The following is a 24,379-nucleotide window of genomic DNA, read 5'->3' as shown; positions in this document are numbered from 1 at the left end:
AAGTCACAACGGTTGCTTGTGGTTGGAAGATGAACTGGTTTCATTTCTGGAAAGTACCCCTCTCAGATTTGGGAACGAGGGGGAGGAAAAAAAGGACAATTGGCTCCCCTATCTGACAAAGGGGTGCCCATATCATGACAGGCTGTGACAAAGCAGCAGGCGGCCGGGGCACCGGCTGGGTGGCTGCGGAGGGTGGAGTGTCCTGTTTACAGCACTGAGGGGTATTATCGGCCCATCGCATACAGCAGCCTCCACAGCCCAACCACCTGGCGAGGCACCCTGGCATGGGGCCAGCCCATTTCACCAGGCAGCTGAGCAGTGGCGGATGCTTTGGTTCTTGGGCAACGGCAAGTGGAAGAAACAAAACAAAACAGCGCACACTGGAGATAAGAAGCCTTAGGTGCTATCTTCCAGGGTCACTTGGCCCTGCCTCCCAACTGCTGCATGTGTATGGCTTTGGGGAGAGTGGGCTGAGTAGAGAAGGCCAGGAGTCAAGTGTCTGCCTGTTGGGGGATAGTCAATAGGGCAGAAGGCACATGGAAGCAGACAAGACACTGAAGAAACAGGGGCAAGTGGGGCCTGGCTCACCACAGTAGACCGACCGATTCAATTCTTCACTAAGCAGATTCGGAGTGCCTGCCAGGAACCTGCTCCATGATAAGTTCCGGTGAGACAGAAAAAGGATGACAAGGCCAAGGGGCTGCCGCTGAGGTTGAAGTGGGGAGACTGATACAATCCTCAAGTACCTGAGGTACCCCTCAGCCAGCGCCTCTTCAGAAGGACCACCAATTCATCTCTGCTGTCCCCTCATCTCCCTGGCTGGAAATCAGCTCAGGCCTGAGTACGGGAACAAACCCCCACCAGAGCCCAAGGAACCATAACAGCTTTTAGGAGGGCAAGAAGGGGTCAAGGGAAGGAGGAAGGTGGCAGATGATGCCGGTAGAGAGGCATTTGTGGCTGCTCTTCTCAACTTGGCCAGAGATAGGCTGTGGGGTGAGGCTTAGCAGGTCGTGAAGAGAAACCAGCCCCTGACCACAGGGTCCTTGGTGGGCATCTCTGGGGGTGCTGCTTCATTTATTTTATTATTATCTTTGGAGCAATAGAGCAGAGAGAAGCCTGGGGGATAAGATGAGGCCACCCAGCCATCCTCCATTAGCAAGAGGCCTAGTGATCCCAAAACACCCGGGAAGGACTACCGAAGAAGGGAGACAGCCAATGAGAGCTCACACATGGCAAAAACTCAACAACTAGCTGCTTCAACAAACAAGTTATGAGTCATTTTCTCACATTGTTGGGCTTTGAAGCAGTAATAGCACTAGTCTTCTTGCCTCCCCTCTGAAAGAGAAAATAACTCTTATTGTAACAGAAGTTGTACATATGTTGGAGGAAATAGGAAAACGCAGATGAGCAAAAACTGAAGAATCAAAACTGCACGCCCCCACTCAGACAGCACCACCCTTCCTGGTCTCTCTCCATGCATATGCGTATACATGAACTAAAAATACGAGACCATGTTTTTCTCCAATCTTGTTTTAGTCACAGCTTTTCACTCAAGGAGAAGCAGGATGAGCAGGGCAGTCCTGGAGGCTGAGGCAGGACACAGGTTGGGCATGGGGAGCAGGCCTCCTCCACCCCTCTCCTAGCTATGATGCAGCACTTTTGTCGGGAGGAAGGTTCAGCTGAAGGGGCAAAGTAAAACAGGGATTCACAATTTCTTTCTTTCCTTTTTTTTTTTTTTTTTTTTTAAGATTTATTTATTTAGGGCCTCCCCAGTGGTGCAGCGGTTGAGCGCTGGGTTGCGAAGCTGCCCACAGCCTCTGCAGCGCTGGTTCGATCCCTGGCCACAGGGCAAGGGTCCCACATGGCGCGCAGACCTCTCCTGCCGCCCGCTGCTCCCCTCAGCAGTGTACTTCAGTCCTTCTGCCTGCTCTGCTCCCCGCTCTGGCTCTGGTGAATTCTCTCGCCCTCCCGTGCCTCTGACTGTACACAGTGCTTGTGTAAATAAATAATCTTTTAAAAAAAGAAAGAAAATAAAAAAAAGAAATTCAAAAGTCTGCTCTTTAAAAAGAAAAAAAAAGATTTATTTATTTATACAAGAACTGGGGTCCTGGTCAGAGGCGCGGGAGAGTGAGAGAATTCACCAGAGACAAATCGGGGAGCAGAACAGGCAGACAGACCAAAGACACTGCTGAGGGGAGCAGCGGGCAAGGCAGGAGAGGTCTGCCTCCCCATGTGGGTTTCTCGCTGGCCGGCCGGGAATTGAACCCGCACTGCAGAGGCTGCAGACAGCTTCATGCACAGCGCTCAACCCACTGCACCACCGGGGAGGCCCGATACACAATTTCTAAACATTTCCCCAATTACAGATTTGCAGTTAAGTATGGGACATTGCTCCTAGCAGCCTCGCAGGGACTACTCTTCCATTTCAGTACATGTGCTGGGATTAAAGAGGGCAGGCAGTCTTCTGAGCGCCCTGTGATCCAGGGCTGCTTAACTACTTTACTCAGGGACATGTGGGTTTTGGAGGGAAGTTGTGGTCAAACTGAAATCCCCAATATGACTATGTAAGAGTTAGAAGCCCTCCTTGGAAAGCCCAAGGAGACCCCATCCATCACAGCTGAGAAAATTAAGCTTGGGGGTTGCGCACTTCTTTGAATACCAAGCAAAGGCTCATTTCAAACATACCAGGGAGGAGAAACTAGATTAAAAAGAAAGAAGAAAAGGTCACATGACATTTCCCTGATCAAGAAGACTTACCTAAGGAGAAAAAAAGTGGTATTTATAACCGCATAACAAACTTCTTAGCCAGGCCTTCAATTCATTATGAGCTCCATATTTAAGTGTGCAACTCAAGTGAAAGCATTTCTAACTGCGTTTCTGCCTCCCCAGGATGCAGACCACATCTATAGACAGCTGGAGAGAAGAGCTAGGAGAAATCCATCTGGAGATGTCATTGTGGGGGAAAATAAGGAATACACCAACTCTTGTCTCAGCAAGGAGGAAAAGGGTGGTCCCAGAGTGCGTGTGTGTGTGTGTGTGTGTGTGTATGTGTGAAACAAGAGTAGACAGCAGTTGCTTAGACATTTTTCAATTCTCAAGAAGCTGCAGTTAGAAGAAAAGGAAGTGGTGTGAACTTTTTACCTTTTATCTAAATTCTCTGAAGAGGCATTCTGTAGGATTTCAACATTCTTCAAACCAAACAAAATACTAGCAGTTACTGATTGGAGCATGCTTTCCTCTGGGATCTGCTTGGCCTCTGCAGGAATAGCATAAATAGCACATAACCTAGCCCTCTCCCCCTTTAAAAATCCTCGCCCCATGCTTATTTGGGAGTGGCGGGTTTCTGAGGGCTCTATTATCTCAGGGGACAGGCAGAAGCCTTCAGTGGCTCCACTACTCAAAACCATCTGATTCCTATCAGGTAGAGAAGAAATCATGACATCCAGTCAGCTTGCAGGTAGTCTTTTAAGATAAATGACGTGAAGGAAGAACTAGAGATTGAAGAGGTTCATCCACAATAAATTCTGTGAGAGGACAACTGTGATTGAAACTGTTTCCCAAGTTCTGTTCAGAATGCGTACACCCGCCTTGTGAATCCTTCCATAAGAGGGGGCATAGCTTCCAAGGTATTCTAGGAGGGAGGCCCATGACTCACCCTCATGCAGAAGTGAACTGATTTCTCTATGCCACAGAGCAAATGGAGACGCAGGTCTTTTTCTCCAACAGAAGGCTTTTATAAGTACATTTTCCACTCTTGGGTTTCACTGTCAAACTCAACTGCCTTGACTCCCCAGCTGCCCTTCTTTGGGAACTACTGCATAGTTTGGAAGGGTTCTAGTCCTTTCCCTTGCTAGGAACCTGGGTCTTGTACCTGGGTCTTGGGAACACTTCTCTATCCATTGGGCATCTTGGATGGGCCAAGGGAACGAAGCAGACCAACAGAAAATGAGCAATTCCTTTTCTCGTAGGCAAAGTAGAAAGCAAGTGAAAGAAAAGGAAATAAGAGAATTACAGATAACTTTCAAATAGTCAAAATAATTTCTGCTTTGTGAGCTATGACTTATTTTTAGCTGCATCCAGTCAGTCTCTTCCCCGACCTCAACCAAACTGCCACACAGCAATATATGTATAGGTAACTGGTACTCAATTTAATATCCACTCAAGTCACAGAAAATGCTGAGAATCTCACAGAATTTGATGACCCATTTTGTTGCCTTCCCACTATGATTCCAAAACACAAAAGAAAAAAGCTTTTGTTCCTCTTTTGAACTCTCTTCTTGTCAATACTCACACCCAGTAGTGTTAATTCAGAAGTGCCTTTCTGCAATTCCCAATATATTATCTCAATCAGGGACAGTCATCGATGGCTGCCCAAGCTACTGGGAGAAATACTGCAGGGAACAGAATATTTAAATAATGTCACAACCTAAAGGGATCAAACGTAGCATTACTAATAATGGACATTCAGACATTATGTGCCTCTTAAAGTGATGGGCTAAGAAATGTACAGCTTCACCCAAGAAGTGCTCTTGCCAGGAGGTTTTACTTGAGCCCAATCAGGCCCCAAACCTGACTTCCCGTCCACAGGAAATACAGGTGATAGGAGAAAAATCACCATGAGGGCCTCCCTGGTGGCGTAGGGGTTAAGTGTTAGCACTATCACCCCTATGTCCTGAGTGTGAGCCCCAGCTAGGAAGCTGACCCACACATGGTGCAGCAGACCTCTCCTGACTCGCCCGCTGCTCCCCTCAGCAGTGCATTTCAGTAGATCTGCCTGTTCTGTTCCCCACTCTGTCTCTGGTGAATCCTCTCACCACCACCCCCACCCCACACCTTTGGCCTACACCCCAGTTCTTCTATGCATACATAAATAAATCTTTTTAAAAAAGAAAGAAAAATCACCATGACAAAAACCTGAAAAATCCTGAATGTGGGTCAGCTAAAAGACAACTGAACTGTGGTTTTCTAAGTCAATCATTAGAAAACAAAACAAAGGGATGGGTAAAGGAGTTTTAGATAGAATTTTTTTTGAAAGATTTATTTTTATTTATGCATACAAGAACTGGGGTGTAGGCCAGAGGTGTGGGGGGTGAGAGGATTCACCAGAGACAGAGTGGGGAGCAGAACAGGCAGATCTACTGAAATACACTGAGGGGAGCAGCAGGCGAGACAGGAGAGGTCTGCTGTGCCATGTGGGTCAGCTTCCTGGCCAGGTATCGAACTCATGATGCAGTGGCTGGTGACAGCTTGATAGAGCTGACTTTAACCCCTGGGCCACCAGGGAGGCACTCTAGATAGACTTTTTAATGATTTCATCAAGTGAAAACCTTGACGGGATTCTGGGTCAAAAACATAAAAAAGCCATCGAAGGGGAAATATTAGATGTCATTATATGATATAGACTAATAATTTCCTGAGGTCTAGTAATGACATTGTGATTATGTAGAAGAACATCCTTAATCACATGATAGGCTACTGAAGCAAAGGGCTGCGTGTCTATTTGCAACTTATTTGCACATATCTGCATATGTCTAGACACACATATACATACTATACAGGAGAGTAGACGGATTAGACAACTGTGGCAAAATGTTATCAATGAGTCCAGGTGAACGATGAATGAGTGTGCAATATGCTTACAACACTTTTCTAGATTTGAAATTTTTTTTTAAAAGATTTACTTATTTATTTATTTATTTATTTATTTATTTATTTATTTATTTATTTATTTATTTATGCAAGCACTGGGTACAGTCAGAAGCTCAGGAGGGTGAGAGAATTCACCAGAGCCAGAGTGGGGAGCAGAGCAGGCAGAAGGACCGAAGTACACTGCTGAGGGGAGCAGTGGGCGGCAGGAGAGGTCTGCGCGCCATGTGGGACCCTCCTCTGGTGGCCGGGGAGCAGCCGGGGATCGAACCGGGGCTACAGAGGCCGCGGGCAGCTTCGCAACCCAGCGCTCAACTGCTGCGCCACCGGGGAGGCCCTAGATTTGAAATTTTTATTCCAAGCTGCGAGGGAAAATGTTGTGACAGGAAAAAAAGAACTAGTTTAATTTGGGAGGATGGAAATTCAATCCATTCTTCAGCAGGGGTCTCGACTCTCACATTTCAATCTTGGCAGGCCATAGTCAAATTCAATAGTTACTAATCTGGGCTTCTAATCTGGGGAAAGAGAAGGTGGGCAAGAAGAAATGAAACAATGCAAGAGGCTTAATCTAAGGCAAGGAATTCAAAGATGTAAATCAGCCCAAGGCAAAAAGAAGACACCCAGGGAAGGAGACTTTCCGAAATGTTACATCACCCCAGGGTCGAGACCAAGACTGCAAGTAGAATGCAGGGGGTTCCATCAGTCCAGAAACACCCTGGGAGTGGGATATGACCTCAGGTCTATCCACTCAAGTGGGCCTCATTTGCCATTATTGCTCCTCAGAAAGAATGTGGAAACCAGGGAGACCCCAGGGAATATGGCCAAAAATGGCTAAAGGGAAGGCAGCTGGATCCTAGGAGGAAGGTGAAATAGAATTAGAATGTATATCTTCCTTCCTCTGTGTGGGTGCAAAAATGGGACATTAAAAAGACTTTGGTGAAAACAGGAGAGAGTCTAGCTGGGTAAGAAGAAGAACCTCTTATTCATCAGAACTGAATGAGGGAGACTGTAGCATTCTGCCCTTGAACAACTCCAGGAAGACATAATTATATGCCCCCAGATGTCTCAATATTCATCTCTGGAGGGCAGGTTATACCAGATGAGTCTGGGCCTCCCCTAGTTCTAGAATTCCCCAACTATTAAAGGGAAAGTAAGAGATGACTACTGACCAATTCAGCTAAATTGAAAGCTCAGAGTTCATGCTATTGTCTGGGGCAAGATAAATTAAAGGTGGGGGAGGAAGGAGACCCAAAGTCAAAGGGAGATTTGCTTTACCTAGGCTGAACAGTCAGCTGTGTTGTGGGCTCCCAAAATATCTCTCCTACCTCCTCCCCCAGCAGGAGTATAAATAGTGCTCGATTTACCTGTGGCTAGCCACAAGCAGAGGGTCTGCTCACGTGACCAGGTAAACTGGGAGCAACTACCCAGGAGACAGCAGAGCTCAGAGGGCAGTTTGCTCACTTGCTACATCTCACTAACTGGGAATCTGTCAAGACCTCTGCTTTTAACCCTATTCTGGTTCATTTTGCTCTGGGCTGGAGCATGGAGGGCACTCAGTTATGTTCCTCAGAGCTGGGAAAGGGTCAGGGCCAGAATTTAGTTCAGCACTTGGTCCTACTCACACCAAGTCTTCTCTGTTTAGCTCCATCTCTTTATTTAAGTTCTATTCTCAGTCCCCAACTTCAAAGAGGAAAGACCCAACAGACCACTATATCCCATCTGGTGGTCCCCTACCTGGCCTCTGACATCCTGGAACTGACCCGTCCTGACCTCAAATCTGTGGCAAATTCCCAGGCTATGCCTTACCGGTGGAAAACCCCAAAGTGTACAGGGACAACATTCCAAGGCTGCCCCTGTTCTGAAGTCCTAGTCCAACCAGTAGTTCAGATTTCCTCAGGGAGCTCAAAGGCTATGCTGCACCTCCAGAGTAAATCTAGTCTAAAAGGCAAGATTAGATGGCACCTCTAAGGATGTCTGCAGAGGTGCTGGGCAAGTTTTTCTCAGGCATACACTGAGGAATGTATGCCTGTGACCACTGGTCACCTCACAGCTGAGGCTGGCGAGATCACCTTGGCCATGCGTGCGTCCAGAAGCAGAGAAGGCTTGGCAGCACAGCTCACAGGAAGGAAGCTTACACCCTCTCCCCATGGATGGTGGGCTTTGTGTCTGCTCTTAAATCAGGGGCTGCTTCATAGTAGAAACACCTCTTTATATGTAAGGTCAAGAAAGACTTACCCTTCTGAAGTAAAAAGAGAATCTGATCCAAGGAAACTGCTTGGGAGGTAAATTACCAAGACATCCTATCTACACCTTTAAGATCTAGGAGGTAGGGCCTCCCCAGTGGCGCAGCGGTTGAGCAATGGGTTGCGAGGCTGCCTGCGGCCTCTGCAACACTGGTTCGATCCCCGGCTGCTCCCCGGCCACCGGAGGAGGGTCCCGCATGGCGCGCAGACCTCTCCTGCAGCCCGCTGCTCCCCTCAGCGGTGTGCTTCGGTCCTTCTGCCTGCTCTGCTCCCAGCTCTGGCTCTGGTGAATTCTCTCACCCTCCCGCGCTTCTGACTGTACCCAGTGCATGTATAAATAAATAAAAATAAATCTTTAAAAAAAAAAAAAAAAGATCTAGGAGGTAAAGTCTCGGCTGTCACATGAACAAGCAGACAGCTGTGGTCATTTGCACAGCAGCTCCAACACAGACATCTGAGCTACAGACAACCCAACAGGAATTAGGGGCAGTCTTTTCTCATCCTCCTGCATCTAGGCCTGATTCTGGATCCCCTCCATCCAGCACTTATTTTGGGGAAGGACAGAACAATGAGGAATCAGAGAGCAGCGAGCATAGCCTAATAACTTAATAAGGTAAGCGATCTCAGTACACAGGTAAAAACACAGTAAGTACTCTTGGGTCATTTCATGTAACTGACCAGAACCCATCAAAATTCTTTTGATGACAATTTAACCAATCTCATGGCTATAGGGTGCCTCAGGGAGGCATCTCAAATAAAGGGTCTTTTAAAGAAAAGAATTTTTTCAAACTTATTTTTATATTAAGATATAGAGTAGGACGTGTTCACTAGCCCCAATTCTGGAAGTGAGGAGGAAAGTTAGTAAGGAAAATGACAGGACCAATTCCCTTGCCTTCCAGGAGCACAGATGGGTGTGAACACATGGCTTGGTGTGAAAGAAAAGGGACCAGGAAACAGAGTAGTGTCTGAACCTCAAACACCAAGGGCTGAGCAATGATCACCAGATCCACCCACCTTGGGCCCCGTGGTTAGTGGAAGGTTTTCACTGATAGCGAGTCCTCCTTTGAGTATGAGTTGCAACTCCTCTCCACCTGGTTAGATGCACGTCCCTAAGCCATTCAAACGCCCTCCCTCGGGTTCCTGTTGTATGTTCACAAGACAGTACCACAAACTAACTGGCACACAGCCAAGAAAGCTGTCTAGCCCAGACTCATAACCCGGCACCGCTTTCTAAATCAAACTCAACTCCTTCTCCCCCTCAGATCTCTACTATAAAAATGCAAAGTAGAGTATTACTCCCCAGCTCTGGCGCAAGAGAGCCTCTCAATTTCATGTATTTAGAAAAAGAAGAGAGTGGAATGAAGAGCAGAGCAAGAGCACTTCTTAGAATAGGGAAGCAGTCTTCCCTAGAAGGTACCTGGATATCCTGAACATGCTCGGTGCCCTTCAGCAGCTGCTGCAACCGTGATGACCCCTCTGCTGGGTAAGGGTAGGGCATGGACTGGGCTTGGACAAAGCGGCTTATTCTCAGAATCTGAGGCCAACTGTGTCCAGCTTGAGGGGTAAGGATGAGCCGCAGTCTCCCGAGGGATAGGCTACTACAAAGATCGGTACCAGGGCCCAGATTCTGTCTCCGCCCCAATGTGTTACGGTAGTCACTTAACTTCTCTGGGTCTTAGGCATTCCGTCTGTCAAATGGGGGAGAATGAGAGATGTTATAAAGATGAGAGAAGAACACTTCCATTCCAAAGAACTCCTGGTACAGTCAGATTAGTGTAGCATGCGTTCATTCTTAAGCTTTCTATTTGGAAATAATTCCCAGCTTACAGATGCAATGACAAGAATAGTACCTAGAGGGGCCTCCCCGGTGGCGCAGCGGTTGAGCGCTGGGTTGCGAAGCTGCGCGCGGCCTCTGCGGCGCCGGTTCGATCCCCGGCTGCTCCCCGGCCACCGGAGGAGGGTCCCACATGGCGTGCAGACCTCTCCTGCCGCCCGCTGCTCCCCTCAGCAGTGTACTTCGGTCCTTCTGCCTGCTCTGCTCCCCGCTCTGGCTCTGGTGAATTCTCTCGCCCTCCCGCGCTTCTGACTGTACCCAGTGCATGTATAAACAAAAACAAACAAAGAAACCAGCAAACAAATAAATAAAGCATGCCTCTATAAAAAAAAAAAAAAAAAAAAAAAAGAATAGTACCTAGAACGCTGACCTCACCCTCATCCAGTTCACCTGTTGTCAAACATCTGCCCCATTTGCTTCAGCGTGGCCTTATTCCACTTGCACTTTTTCACTCTCCCACATTCACTTGACGCCCACACATTGACACTCAAGACACACACAAACACGTTCAGATATACACACTGTCCTTTGTTGGATTTTGTATGGTGTTTTGTTCAAAAACAAGAAGGAAGTATGGGAGAGGGGGAGGTTCCAGATGAAGACACAGCAAAGGGGGACTTGCTACTTGATGCCGATCCCATAGCTCTGGGCCCTTCTCCTGCTTCTCGATCCAAACAGCAAGCACTCAAGCTTTCTGATTTAGAGATGAACTATTCCATGGATAGGGACCAGAGAAAGTCCTTGTTACATAGGGAAGTCAATAACTTTTCTCTTTTTCCTCAATAACATAACTACCAAACAACAACAACAAAGCATTTATATGAACCATGGAAATAGTTTTATTTTACAGAATTATTTTTATAATTATGTGTTATAATGGGACTTTAACATATGGGGCTGGTGAGTAACTGGGTAAGAAAGATTCCATATAAGCATATGGTATTGGAACCCTCAAGAATTCTATACAAACCCTGGTGTGGAGGAAAGAGCTGCCCAGAGGCCTCTGGGGAGGGTTAGGTAACCTGTAGGAAGTAGGCTAGGCCATTCTCCAGGATACCAAATCCCTAGGTGGAGCTTTATCCTGGAGCTCAAGCCCCTGCTATTCCCCTAATTGGGCACATGCTTGTCTCAGAAAGACACCGTATCATTTATCTTAATGACTCCACCACCAGCTAACCCAAAGGCAGGAGAGGGAGACATGCACTGGTAGAGCATGGGCAGGGAGAGGAAGCTGTACCAGGGGTTCCCTACATGAAGGATTCAATTGTCAGCGTGATGCAATGCTGCCTGTGCCTGCCCCCCACCAAAGGAATGCACCACCCACATTTATTCCCAGGTGCTTTTTTTTTGAGTTCTACATAGTCACACATAAAAAAGACAATGTTTTCTATTAGTTCTATCTTAAGAGTATCTAAAATATCCCTGATGTGGACCCAAGCTCAGTAACCATGACCATGAGCCCACAGAGGCACGGACACCCACCTGCCCTATCTGTCCCTAGCATGCTTCTCATTCCACATGGAAATGGCGCATCTCAAACCAGCCGGAAACATTCAAAAACCATCACCATGTCACACATACCGTGTAATAACCATCACCTTCCAATTATCCACACCAAAGGGACAGCCACTTACGGGGTGCTGAAGGGACAGAGAGACCTCTTTGTAGCCTATTTTCCTTTCCAATTCTTTTGGGTAGTTTGACAGAGGAATTTTTGCTCCGGAATCAAGGTATACCAGCGGAGGGGACAAAGGCTGGCGATGTGCTGGGCAGGCAGCAAAGGATGCCACCCTGGGAGGAAATTCATCCTTTGTATCACAGAGATGGTGCCTGGCTTGAGAGAAAGGGGCTGCCAGCCTGGCCACACCCCCGAGGCCACCCTAGGTCGGACAATTGTGAATTCCAGAGATGCGTGAGAAGAGTCCTGGATGGAGAGCATAAGGATTTTATTAGTAAGAAGGTCTTGGGTAAGTCATTTCCTTTCTGGACCTTGGATTTCTTATCTGCAAAAACAAGTAAATACCCGCTGCACCTGCGGGGCAGTTGTGAGGATGACAAGCAACAAAGATGACTGAGAACGACAAAGAGCTAACCTAAAGCTAAAGCTACCTATATTCGCAACCCCCCTGAAAAATACGGATGCCAGAATCCCTTCCAGAGTTGGGAGTCACAGCTTCTTTCTTTGAACAGAAGAAGCTGGTTCAGTCCTCTCCTGGGAATACAGAACTACCCAGGATTAGGGCTCCACTGAGCAAGGACCCAGCTCAGAGATGCACATCAAGTGGGGCTGAGCCTCGCACTGCTCTGCTCTCCCCAATCTCAAAATCCGGACTATGCAATATTGTGAAGACTCTCTGGAGGCATCCCCTCTATTATGCCAAATGCTATCCACCTCCATCCTCAACCCCAGGTTGTATGTCATATCTGATGGGCAGGAGTTTAAAAGACAATCCCCAAACAGGGGCCGTGCGGCAGGTTTTCAGCCAGCTTGCAGGTGTGGGGCAGGGCGCACACGTGTTATCAGCAGTGGTGTTCTCACAGGCGTGTGGGCGATCAAACCCTCACAGAGCACAGAAAACTCTTAGAAGGAAGGCGGTGTGGGGGGTAGGGAAGAGTAGACAGGGGGAGAAGGTAAGAGAAGCTGCCTTTCTTTCCTCCCAGTGACATTTTACTCTGTTTAAAGTTACCCTGAGTGGCAAGTCTAGAAAACCATTTGACTAAACCAACAGACCAGCAGTTGACAACTTTAAAGGCAGGGAGGCACAGACTCCATGGGTGACCGTGTGTGAGCCCAAGGCCTGGGGCGTGATAATGAACACCTCTTTACAGCATTTCCCCTTTTGGTGGGGGAAAGAGATGCAAAACAGCGGTGCTTTGTATCACAGGATGCGGCCTGACTTGGAAACAGGTTGAGGTGGGCTTTCAGCCTGATTACACTCTGAAGCTACCATAGAACCAACAGACCATTCTGCTTCCTAGCCTAGAAAAGTCACTGATTCTGATCTCATTCTCCTGCTTTCCTTTGTAGCGTACTATAACACTATTAAGAATTTGCTGCAACTCTACCTGAAATGAAGAAACACCCAGCATTCATCTTGGCCTCCTTGACCTCTCACCCATATCCACGTCTAAACTTAAAGCCAGGTAGACTGGCTATTTTACAAAAGCATAACCAAAAAAATCCTAAACATTGGCTGTTTCCATGGATCAACCTACCCAAGCTCACCCTCTGGCTTCAAGTGTGTGGGGAAGAGAACCTACAAGCCTAGCGATGACATCCATGGAAATGCCACGTCTTTGCCACCAGCTGGGCTTCAAGCCCAATGATCAGGATGAATAGAGACCGGTGATTTAAAGAGAGAGAGAACACTAACACTTGGGGGAGGGGGCTGCCTTGTAAGAAGCTGGGGAGAGGTATTATAAAGGGGGCACAGTGTGTGGGGACCAGAAGTGGGAAAAACCATTTCAAGTTAGCCTGGGGGAAGTGTGGCTCACTCTTCCCCACCCCTGCTGCCTTTCCAGCAACTCAATCCAACAAGTATTTATTGAGCACGACACTCCCCATCTGCCCTGGCCCTCCCTCTGCAAAAACACTCAAATCTGTTCAAGCTGCAGGGTGAGTTCCATTGCACTTGAACTTGAAACATGAGGTGCCTACCTTTTAAAAAGGCAGGCACACAATTTCCAGCATGGGGAGAAGGGACTAAAGAGCTTTGAAAAAGTTAAGAAACACAGCTGACCATACAAGGCCATAACAATGTCACTTTTGAAAGGAAAAGGAGAGGAGAGCATAAAAACTTAATTTAACCTTAGGGAGAATAATATATTACTGATCAATTAAAAATCAAAAAAACCTACTGGAAACAACCTAGCAGTTTTTGAATTAACCTTACCTAACACTGAATTTTCCTTCATTCAATGCCTTCTCCAGCTTGAATTTATATTTTTTACTCACTTGTGGACATGCTAGTGATTTACTCTTAAGAGTGAGAATATACTCTTGTATATTTACTCCTACCCTTGGCCTTTTAAGGAGGTAATGGCTCAGTGCTCTCCTTCATGTCTTCATGTAGGATCAGATGATAAGGGATGCAAGGGACACAGCTGGTGGTAGACAAGACTTGTGCTTGTAGTATGACTATGCTAGTTAGCAGAGTTCACCTAAAGAAGTCACCCACCATCTGCAAGACAGGGAGCTCAGGATCAAAGATGGAGGCACCCCTAACTTACCACTCTGCCCTGCCAAACATCGCTCATCCTCTAAGAAGGACATTCAGGCAGCCTCTGAGAAAAAAACAAAAAAACAAAAAAAAACCTTCCCCAACCCTGATGAGAGGTCTGCAGCTTCAGATCAACCAAATCCCTCTGAGGAATCTCCCCCAGCCTCCTCCAACCTCCCCCCCCCTCCTTTTATTAGGGAGCTGGAAGCAAGAGCAGCTAATGTTCAGGCAGGGCTGCGCCCAAGGCACTCCATCCACCCCCAGTGTCAGCTGTCTGGGGCTGGTGAGCAAGGCAGGGTAAGTGTCTGTACATGGCCTAGACTTCAGTTCCAGGTTCCCCAAGGCCTGGAGTTAAAAGTTTCCCTATTATGAAATACTTTGATAGCATTCTTTTAAGTTCGTTAAAGTCACCCTTGATTGGCTGCAGTGCTCCCACACAGTAAAAGTCAATTGAGGCTTATTCATTCGGGCCTGAGGATAAACATTTAAATGGCTCCACACTGGGCATTCAGCTCTGTAATGACCCCCAGGAAAAGTGCGGAGAAGAAAGCAAAGTGCCAGGAAGAGTTTTCAAAACTGGGAGATTCAGTGGGGACCATGAGCTGGAGGCCGAGTGTAAGCAGCCAGCTGCTCAGAACCTCCCACCATACAGCTGTTCCCAAGAACAAGGGCCCCTTCACAAGCTCCACACCACTGGAGAGGAACTGGAGCACAGATAATTTATAACTTCAAATACAATCCAAAATTCTTTTCTCGCAGAGATCAGGACTTGTTTTTCATCTAACAATGCGAACAGATTCAGCTAATGTTTGGTTAATTCATAACCCTGCAAAACCAAATAATGGAGCCCTCTCTGCAGATTCAACTCAGGCAGAGGTGAGTTTCCACTCATCTTCTCTCTGCTTCCACTCTTCCCTGCTCCATCTGTATGACAGGAAAGGGCAACATCCATGGTGAGGGAGAGTGGGGTGGGTGTGGGGGTGGTGAGGACATGGGGGACATAATTAAGCCACTAACAGTGGACAGTCTGTCCACTCACTAACTTGCTGGTGGCACCTACCTTTTTTCTGAACTGGGAAGGAAACACAAAGTTTCCCCTTCTAGCCCTTTAAAAGGGCTCGAAACTGCCTTTAGAATAAATAAACCCAGGGAAGTCTAATGAAGAAAGCATGAACTAAGTGTCAAATAGCGTTTGATATATGTGTCAATGTCAGTAAGTACTCAAAAACTGGACCTGCCCCCAGAATATGTGGCACCCAAAAGCCTGACGGCTTTGGCACAAAGGCTCTAGGGGAAAGCTATAACAATCTGGAGGAGGTCGCCCTAACAGTTCCACTAAGACCATGTAAAGGGGTGGTCTAAATGCCCTTTACACCATCTATATAAACTAGCAGAAAAAAAACAGGTAAAGTATTCTCTTGGCTATTAAAGTGCCCCATTCCCCTTTGGAAACACTCAAATTGCTACCATATGCAAGTTTTGCAATTCTGCCCCAAATTTTCTAGAAATCTCTATCTGGAAGCAGAGAATAATAACCTCTTCCCACTACACCCCACTGTCATTCTCTCCCTCTTCTACTGACCTTAAATGGTGTAAAAACTCCTAGCTCTGTCACATAAATGGAGAACTTCCCAGGTATAGAATCATATGAAGAAAACACATGAACCCACATGTCTCTGGGTACCAAAGGGATAAAACAGACAAGGTAGTCCCCAATTTCAAGGACATCACCACTGATAACATTTAAGAGTCAGACATTTTGGCATCACATTTTGCTGACCCTGTGCCTGGGGCTAGAGCAAAACTGTCAAAAGCTAGTTTGCACTATCAGACTGGGAAGTGCCTGGTCTATAACGCTTCCCAAACAGAAGTTGCCTCAATCACAGGGTGCTACAGGACAACTGTAGCTCTTAACGGATTTTAGCTGCACCCCAAGTCTCATTATAGCAAGGTGACTCCTTAACATGGAAGGGTTGCTCTCGATTCTGTCTCCAGGCTGTTTCTGGCATCAGAGTCCTGAAGGACCAAGGTTTGATGAACGCATTCTCTTAGGGCCCTTTAAAGGAGACCCTCCCTACACACCCATCCTCCAAGGATTAACTTTTCAAAGCCCTGTGAGGAAAAGAGTTTAATAATTACCATTAGTATTGCTAATAACAACTATGCCTCATAGTCACTGAAACAGCCATCCCGGAGGAACCAGGTGATGTTTGAAGCAAAGCTTCCCATGTGCCGGTGGGGCAGCCAGCGTTTTAGTGCAGCCAGGCCTACTGTCAGTTCTCGATCATCTGCTTAGAGATATAAACAGTAATGAGGAAAATCCAAATCAGGAGATAAGCCTAGAGTAATTTCCATTTGATCTGAAATGTGTCACTGCAGTTGTGCATTGTTGAAGAGGGGGGGAGAAATTTGCCTAACAGTCAAGCTTTTATGTAAATCCAAATTAGCTTATGCCTACTGAACACATGTCACCTGACAGCGGTGGGCTGGGTAGCCTGGATTCACATGTGCTGATCCTCCACAAAGACTGAGAACTGACTGGAAGCTGATGACCACCTTTCCTTTTCCCCTAAAATGAGGGGGGATACAAATTTGTTAGCTGTATTTGCCCCCTAAGGAGTCCTTGAGGAGGTATATATTATACACATTTGAAACTGATATTCATGTACAAATAATAATCAAGAATATTGTTTCGGATAAGTGAAAGCAAACCTTTTCTATAAAGTGCCATATAAGAGACAAGTTAGGCTTTGAGGAGGCCATTTGGCCTCTATCACAACTACTCAACTCTTGTCACTGTGGCATAAAGCAGCAATAGACAATACCTAAATCAAGGAGGATGGCTGTGTTCCAATATAATTTTATATACAAAAACAGGCAGAGGACTGAATTTGGCCTTCAGGACATAATTGCCAACCCCTAGTTTAAGAAAATTCTGGTGGGCAGATAAGCATGGAGGCAGCATTTGGCTTCCCCAGAACCCAGCTGGCCCCAGTGGGGCTGGTCCAATGGAGAAGAATTGGCAAAGTTGGATTAAACATTATCTCCATTGGGCCTCCCTGGTGGCGCAAGGGTTAAGGACACAGCGCTATGACGCTATCATTAGCCACTGCGGCATGAGTTCAATCCCTGGCCAGGGAACTAACCCATATGGTGCAGCAGACCTCTCCTGTCTCGCCCACTGGTCCCCTTAGCAGTGTATTTCAGTCGATCTGCCTGTTCTGCTCCCGACTCTGTCTCTGGTGAATCCTCTCACCCCTTGCACCTCTGGCCTACACCCTAGTTTTTGTATGCATAAATAAATCTTAAAAAAATATATAGTGGGCCTCCCTGGTGGCACAACCAGTTAAGACGCAACCTATGAGGCTGTCCACAGCCTCTGCAGCATGAGTTCGATCCCCGGCCAGCCAGGGAACAACCCATATGGCGCTGCAGACCTCTCCTGACTCGCCCGCTGCTCCCCTCAGCAGTGCACTTCAGTCAATCTGCCTGTTCTGTTCCCCACTCTGTCTCTGGTGAATCCTCTCACCCCCCACACCTCTGGCCTGTACCCCAGCTCTTGTGTGCATAAATAAATAAATCTTTAAAAAATATATATTATCTCCATTCAAGGGGTATGGAGACATAAACACTATACAGGACAGATGAGACTGAAACCCAGAACCATTCACCTCCTAGTCCCATTCTGTCCGTCACCAGAGATCCTGGAAGGACGTAAAAGTTAGCAGCTTCCAACTGACATAAGACACAAACAAGAATTTAATTTAAGGGGGAAATGGAGTAAGATATTTACCCTGGGTTTCTATTACCCACCAGCGGCTCTTAGCTTTCTTAAGAGTTGACCTTCATTTTTCTCTCCAGTCTCTTCTGCCTTCCACACCCCTAGTCCAGGCTCATAAAAATGAAGCCATTCCTTACTTTATGAAGCTATCCCTTATGGATGAATGGCCGCAGAAGGTAAATCCCGCTCTTTACACCATAAGCCTTTTTTACAAGGTCTAATATATCTTGTCAAGAACACAGCAGGGAGTGTGGGGGGAGATAACTGCACACCCCGAGCACTACATCACTCGGAGATGGGAAACAGAAACAGTGATGACACTTAATTGTTCTTGAAACCCAGGCCTAGCTCCCCTGCCTTTTTAAACAGCTGGATTTCAGAGCCCTGTTTAGAAAGATCATTTTAAAAGATGAGGGAATAAAAGTACAAGGGGAGGCCCTGAAATTCTGAAACCTGCAGTACTGGTTTCATACCAATATGGGTTTGCTCTTTGAAGCCTGAAAAGGTAATTGGCTCTGGCCAACAGTGCTCTCACTTTGGCGAAGCGGAGAGAATAATAACAATATAAGCAGCAGCAGGTACTGTGACAGTACCTTCTATGTTCCGAGCACTGTCCTAAACATCTTATCGCTATTAACTCATTTGATTCTTGTGTAGATATTATTCACTATTTACAAATGAGTAAACTGAGGCACAGAAGTAACTTCCTTCAAGGCACAGAGTGAGTAAATGGCAGAACCTGGATTCAAATCCCAGTCATCCGGTACCCAAAGCCATTCTCTTAAGTGTTTATGACTAAGGCATTTCATTTTATCACATACAACCAACCTACTGGTCTAGAGAAAACCACTTCTGCCACTTCTCAAGGCTAAGGAAACAATCTGAATACACATAAAGGTAAAAGTTAACTCGCAGAAAACCTGACATGCTCCCACATCAACCTGCAGGTACATTTCCCTAACGTCTGCCCACAAAGAAGTCCACAGGCTCAGGATACTCTCCCCGTCTATCCTTCCTCTCCCCCCTGCCTCACTGAAAATGTATTAATAACCCCACTACACACCAGGGAAGTGCCTTATTAACCTCTCTGGGGTGTCAGTAGGTGGAGAAATAATTCATCACCCCAATCATAAGCAAGAGGCCACCCAACTTGCCCTAAATCACCTGGTAAATTATGCAGAATCTGCTGCCTGTGCTTCTGAGTATCTTGGGGCCCTTGGCTCCACGAAAGGTACAGGTCATGCAAGAACCCAGTCAACCAAACCTACACTCTTCTCCCTTCCACAGCATCCACCAGTGTTTGTCCTTTTAACACTAGTTCTATAGTAAGTAGACACAAAACACCTGCTCTTAAAATGTCACTGCTAATGAATTTCCAGCTACCACACAGGCAGGTTTTTTGATTTTTACTAAAAGTGACTACGGTTCTGGTGCCTGCTTGGATTCCAAGGAAGCCCAAACAAAACCAACAGGTTTGCAGCCTTGTGGTTTGCTTTATAGCTGAGGATAGGCATGAGTCTGTCTGGGCACTGTCTTGCTCTACATAGTCAGATTCTAGACATACGTTTGCTAGTTGGTGACCATCTTGCTACCAGATTTGACATAGTTTCTACGTTCCAAGATGCGATGCTAACATTGACAATGAGGTCCAGATAGAATTAAGGACTTTCTACTTCAGAGACCCTTTGTATCCCATTCCTACCAAGGCACTGTAGCAGCTACTCTTTTGAGGAGGGACATGTGCAGCAACCAAACTTAGTAATCACAAAAAGCTCCAGAAACTCTGGTTTAGAGAATGTCATTAACTGTTAGATGGCAGGGACCATGACTTTTGTACATTTGGTAAACTTTGAGGCTTGGGAAGTGTACAATGATATTTTCACATCTGGTGTGAATCAAATGAAAGCCTCACTTTCAACTTATTGCCAACCTCCTCATGCAAGTAGGTTTCCCCAATCCTGACTGCCTGCATTTGTGGGGGACCAGTCAATGCTTCGAGTGTGAACACAAAGTTAAGCTTGCTTCCTCCTAGTCTCCCCACCCCACCACAGAAATTGCTATTAAAACATTTTGGTGCTGTTCAAGTAAGTGGGGGCATTTGCCACAGTGTACTTGATTGCAGCCCTCACCCCACTGCCACGTTGGCTGGCAATGCCCAGGACAAAAGCCTTGGGGGGTGGGGGGGAAGAGGGAATGGCAGGGGGCAAACTGCCTAGGTCCTGCACCCGCGAGGACTCGAGCACACACACAGAGCGTGGGTGGAAGGAGACAAACCGCCCAGGACACACACACACACACGCGCACACACGCGCACACACACGATGGTTAGCCATATTAAGCAGGTCAATGATCTGGGAACATACAACTTCTGGGACACACCAAGAGGAATGCAGGGAACCGGAGCGGAGCGTTTGCACCGCAGTAAAAGCCGTTAAACTAACTTATTCCAACGGCTCCAATGAAATCAGCTCCGGGAGGTGGCCCAAAGGGAAGCGGACAAGAAGCGGGGAGGAAGGGAGCTCCGGAGCCGCTGAGAGGGATGCCGGGGCCAAACTCGCGCTGGAGAAGGAACACATGGCTCCTCGGGGCGCTCTGCCCCTCCCCCGCCCCGAGCCGCCTCCAGCGCCCCCGGCTCCGCTCCGCGCGAGCCTGCACGGGGCGCCCCTTCCGCGCCGCTTCCTCCTCCTTCCTTACACCTCGCGGCCACCCCTGCACCTTCTAACCACCCCCCACGACCCCGCTGCCCACTTTCCAGTTACGCCCCCAAGGCCACCCTCCATCTGCCAGCTCCCCCGCCCCTCCCGGCCGCGCCGCCCCGCGCGCCCTCTCCCCGCGTCCTGCCCCGCGTTCCCCGCTCTCGCCCCTCCGCCCTCGCGGACTTGCGCGACCCCCTCCCTCTTCCCCGGCCCCCCACCACTTCCCCACTCACACTTTCCCGCGCCCCTCCCCCCAGCACGCGCCCCCTCCCCCAACGGCTCCTCCCCCGGCACCCGCTCCAGGCCCGGCTCACCTGCGCGGCCACCCCCGTCCCGGCGCTGGTGCGGCGGCTGCAGCTGGAAGGGGACCGTGGCCCGGAGCGGCTGCAGCCCAGACCGGGGGGAGCCGGCGGGGGCTGGGGGAGAGCAGCCCCGTCGGAGCCCCCCGGCCCCTCCGCGCCCCGGCCCCCAGGCACCTCCGCCTCTGCCGCCCGCTGCAGCCCCCGCCATGGCCCGCCCGACCGGCCGCCTGCCTCGGCCCCACCGCGAGCCCCACACAGCACCCCCCACCCCCGCTGCGGCAGCTTATCTGCCCTACGGGGCGGAGACCGGCCCCCACGGTCCAGACCTCTCATTGGCCCGTGGAGCCCCAGACCCCTCCTCTCAGCTAATCCTCGGCTAGCTCTGCCCTTTCCCGAGGAGCATTGGTCAGGGGACCTAGCGATCCGCCCCAAGACCCCACCCACACCCCACCCCCGCAGCGGCCCCGCGGCCGAGGGGCCGGCGATTGGCCGGGCCTGAAGAGGGCTGGTTCTTCCGCGCTGCCAATGAGAAGACACAGAAAAGGGGAGCGTCACACCCAGGCCCAGGTAGTATGCAAATATAGTGTCACGTGACGTGAGGCTGGGTGGGGGCGGGGCCGGGTGTAGGTTGGAGTCGAGTACTAGTGAAATCTTTATGGGGGGTAGGCAGGAGTGTCAAACTTCCAGCAGCTGAGTCCCAGTAAGCACCGGGAAAGCGACAACTTCAAAAAGCATTACTTTTGGGTTAACCCCCAAAACAGTAGTTCAGAATTCTCATAAGATCTCAGTACTTCTTGCAAGATCCAAACTAAGGTTCTACACATTAATGCATAGTTTGCATATATTTGCATGCTATTTGCATTATATTCGTGCATTTCAAGGCTACCTTGCCTCGTGTGGTGCCCACATTTGTCCTTCTCCACGTTTCCAAGTCCCTACTTGGTGTTGATACAACCAAAAAAAAAAAAAAAAAACACAACAGCTGTTAAGACAGTAAATTAGATTGAAACTGAAAAAAAGCAGAGAATTCCCCTTCAGAGCTGTCCATTCCAAGTCTAGCTCAGCAGAATGGAAGGAACAAAGTGACTGAGAAACGTGCCCAAGTTTGCACAGTCACTCCATCAGTAAATCTTGGTCTTCCCAGTTCAGTGCTCTCTGACCTACAAGTCAAAATAAGACTGGATGGTCCCCAAAGAGAATGCATGCAGTTGTGAAAATAAGATAGCATGAAGACATAAGGGAAAGCAAACAGCATTTAAGTTACTATTAAAAATTATCACTCTTGCTATTTGCTAACCATTTTGTTCTATATATGGAAAAAGCTAACGGCAATCAACCCTGCATAGTCTGCATAAGGGACTATCAAAATAATTGGATAATTCCCTCCAGATTTATATTTAGCATTGAATTCTATTTTTGATCTTGCTACAGATTTATCTTCTATTTCTGTTTTTGCCCAGTTTAATGTTAAAATGAAGTTATTCCCTGAAGCCATACTAACTAATCAGAGAAAAGAAGGTAATCTGGGCGCATCCTGTGAGGAGAGGTCATTTAGGGATTAAATATTGAAAACAGTTAATAACCAAAGTGGAAATTAAAGAGTTGGTTGAATATTACAATTGGTCTCCATATATGCAATGAATTGAAGCAATGGAACATCATGAAGAGAGGTTCCCCCACTCCAAGAGAGTAAGTCCTCTGGTAGATTTGAAGGATTTACTTCAAGATCTGACATTTGAAATCTTTTTTATTCATGGGGAACTACTGTAATTCTTTTCCATGGAGAGAGCAACCTTACCAAAGGCAGACAGACATGACAAAAATTGATGACCTAATAAAAATTCAGAGTCTTTATAAACTTAACTCAATTGAAAAAAAGTCACAATTTATAAAGTTTCTCAATTTCAGTTCATTGAAAGTCTTCATAAACTTCTTTTTTATTTATTTTTTTTAAAGATTTATTTATTTATTTATACAAGCACTGGTACAGTCAGAAGCACGGGAGGGTGAGAGAATTCACCAGAGCCAGAGCAGGGAGCAGAGCAGGCAGAAGGACCGAGGTACACTGCTGAGGGGAGCAGCGGGCGGCAGGAGAGGTCTGCGCACCATGTGGGACCCTCGCCCTGGCGGCCAGGGATCCTACAGGTGCTGCAGAGGCTGCAGGCAGCTTTGCAACCCAGAACTCAACCGCTGCGCCACCGGGGAGGCCCTAAACTTTTCTTTTTTAATCCTCATAATCTGGAAGGAGAAAACCATACATTCTTCTTATGGTGCAAGTAGGGAGGTTGAGGCCCAAAGAGGTGAGTTCTATTAATTCCTAGTTCAGATCTCCATCAGACCTCATTGGACCATTGTGCCTCATGTCTTCATTAATAAAAACAGTAACAGCAGCTAGTATCCATGCCAGCAGCATGTTAAGCACTGTGCACACATTATCTCATTTAATGATTATGATGCACCTATGAGGTAGATATGTATTTCCTCTTTATTGAGGCTTAAGAAAGAATATGACCAAGGCATAAGCTGAACTCCTATTCTTATAAAACTTTCTTATGAACACAGAATTACCATTTTCATTTTACATAGTCTCCAAAGATGCAAATTTGTCTTTTATATTAAAATTGACAGTCTGTTACTTGATAGCTTTCACATACACCATATTATTTAATTTTCACAATAGGTGTGTAAGATAGAAAATGTAGATACTATTTTACAGCAAGCTAAGTCACAGAGGCTAAATGACTTGCTCAAGATCATCTGCATTGTAAATGACAAACCCAGGACATACATGCTAGGTCTTCTGATTTGTGTTTCAAATACTTTTCCAACCAACACTCAACTTATAGATCACTGGCCTGTCTGAGAACCAAAGGGTGGGCTAGTTGGTCTCTTAAAATCTCTTCTTGCCTAAGAACTGATTTCATTTTAGGACCCCTCAATGTTTAAATTTTCAGTCAATCTTAGGAGATGATGAATGGTTTTTATTGTTTGAGCTATATAGTGTATGGTGGAGGTAAAAGCCTGGTTATGAGGAATTTTAAAACATTTTGGGCAAATGACTTCCTTTATCTATGCCAGAATCACCACCTGCTCCATTAACCTCACAGAATTGTTCTAAAGATAAAGTAGCATGTTATTGGACAGATGAATTCTTTCTTTGGAGAAAAAGCTCCCAAGAATGTGGGGTTTAAATTTTGTTCCAGGAGCCTCCCTGGTGGCACAAGAGGTTAAGCACCGTATGATGATGCAATCCGCAACCTCTGCAGCACAAGTTCGATCCCTGGCGGGCTAGGGAGCTACCCACATGGCGCAGCAGACCTCTCCTGTCTCACCCGCTGCTCCCCTCAGCATTGTATTTCAGTCTGCCTATTCTGCTCCCCACTCTGTCTCTGGTGAATCCTCTCTCACACACACACCCCTCCCCGCATCTCTGGCCTGTACCCCAGCTCTTGTGGGTGAATGAATAAATAAATCTTAATAAATAAATAAATAAATAAATAAATTTTGTTCCAAAGTCAAGGAACCAGGAACTGAGTGCCTGGACAGGGCAGAAGAGCCAGCAGAGGTGGCACAGCTTAAGAATTAGATCTTCTGAGTCCAGAGAGTCATGGTCCTGCCTGATAAGTTTCTGGCAAAAGACACTAACGTTGACCCTAG

General features: G+C 47.3%; 1 protein-coding gene across 1 annotated transcript in view; it reads right to left on the bottom strand.

Moving 5' to 3' along the window:
- Nucleotides 1–20,930, bottom strand: part of FAM117A (family with sequence similarity 117 member A) — a 45,425-nt gene extending 24,495 nt beyond the window's left edge. The window contains exon 1 of the mRNA XM_037493785.2: nt 20,735–20,930. Coding sequence (XP_037349682.1) covers nt 20,735–20,930 — 196 coding nt within the window. The remainder of the gene's footprint in view (nt 1–20,734) is intronic.
- Between the last annotated feature and the right edge of the window lie 3,449 nt (nt 20,931–24,379).

This window comes from Talpa occidentalis, unplaced genomic scaffold (assembly GCF_014898055.3).
Source record: "Talpa occidentalis isolate TD23 unplaced genomic scaffold, MPIMG_talOcc4v2.1 talOcc4.7, whole genome shotgun sequence".
NCBI lineage: Eukaryota > Metazoa > Chordata > Mammalia > Eulipotyphla > Talpidae > Talpa > Talpa occidentalis.
This window is presented reverse-complemented; position numbering and strand designations above follow the sequence as displayed.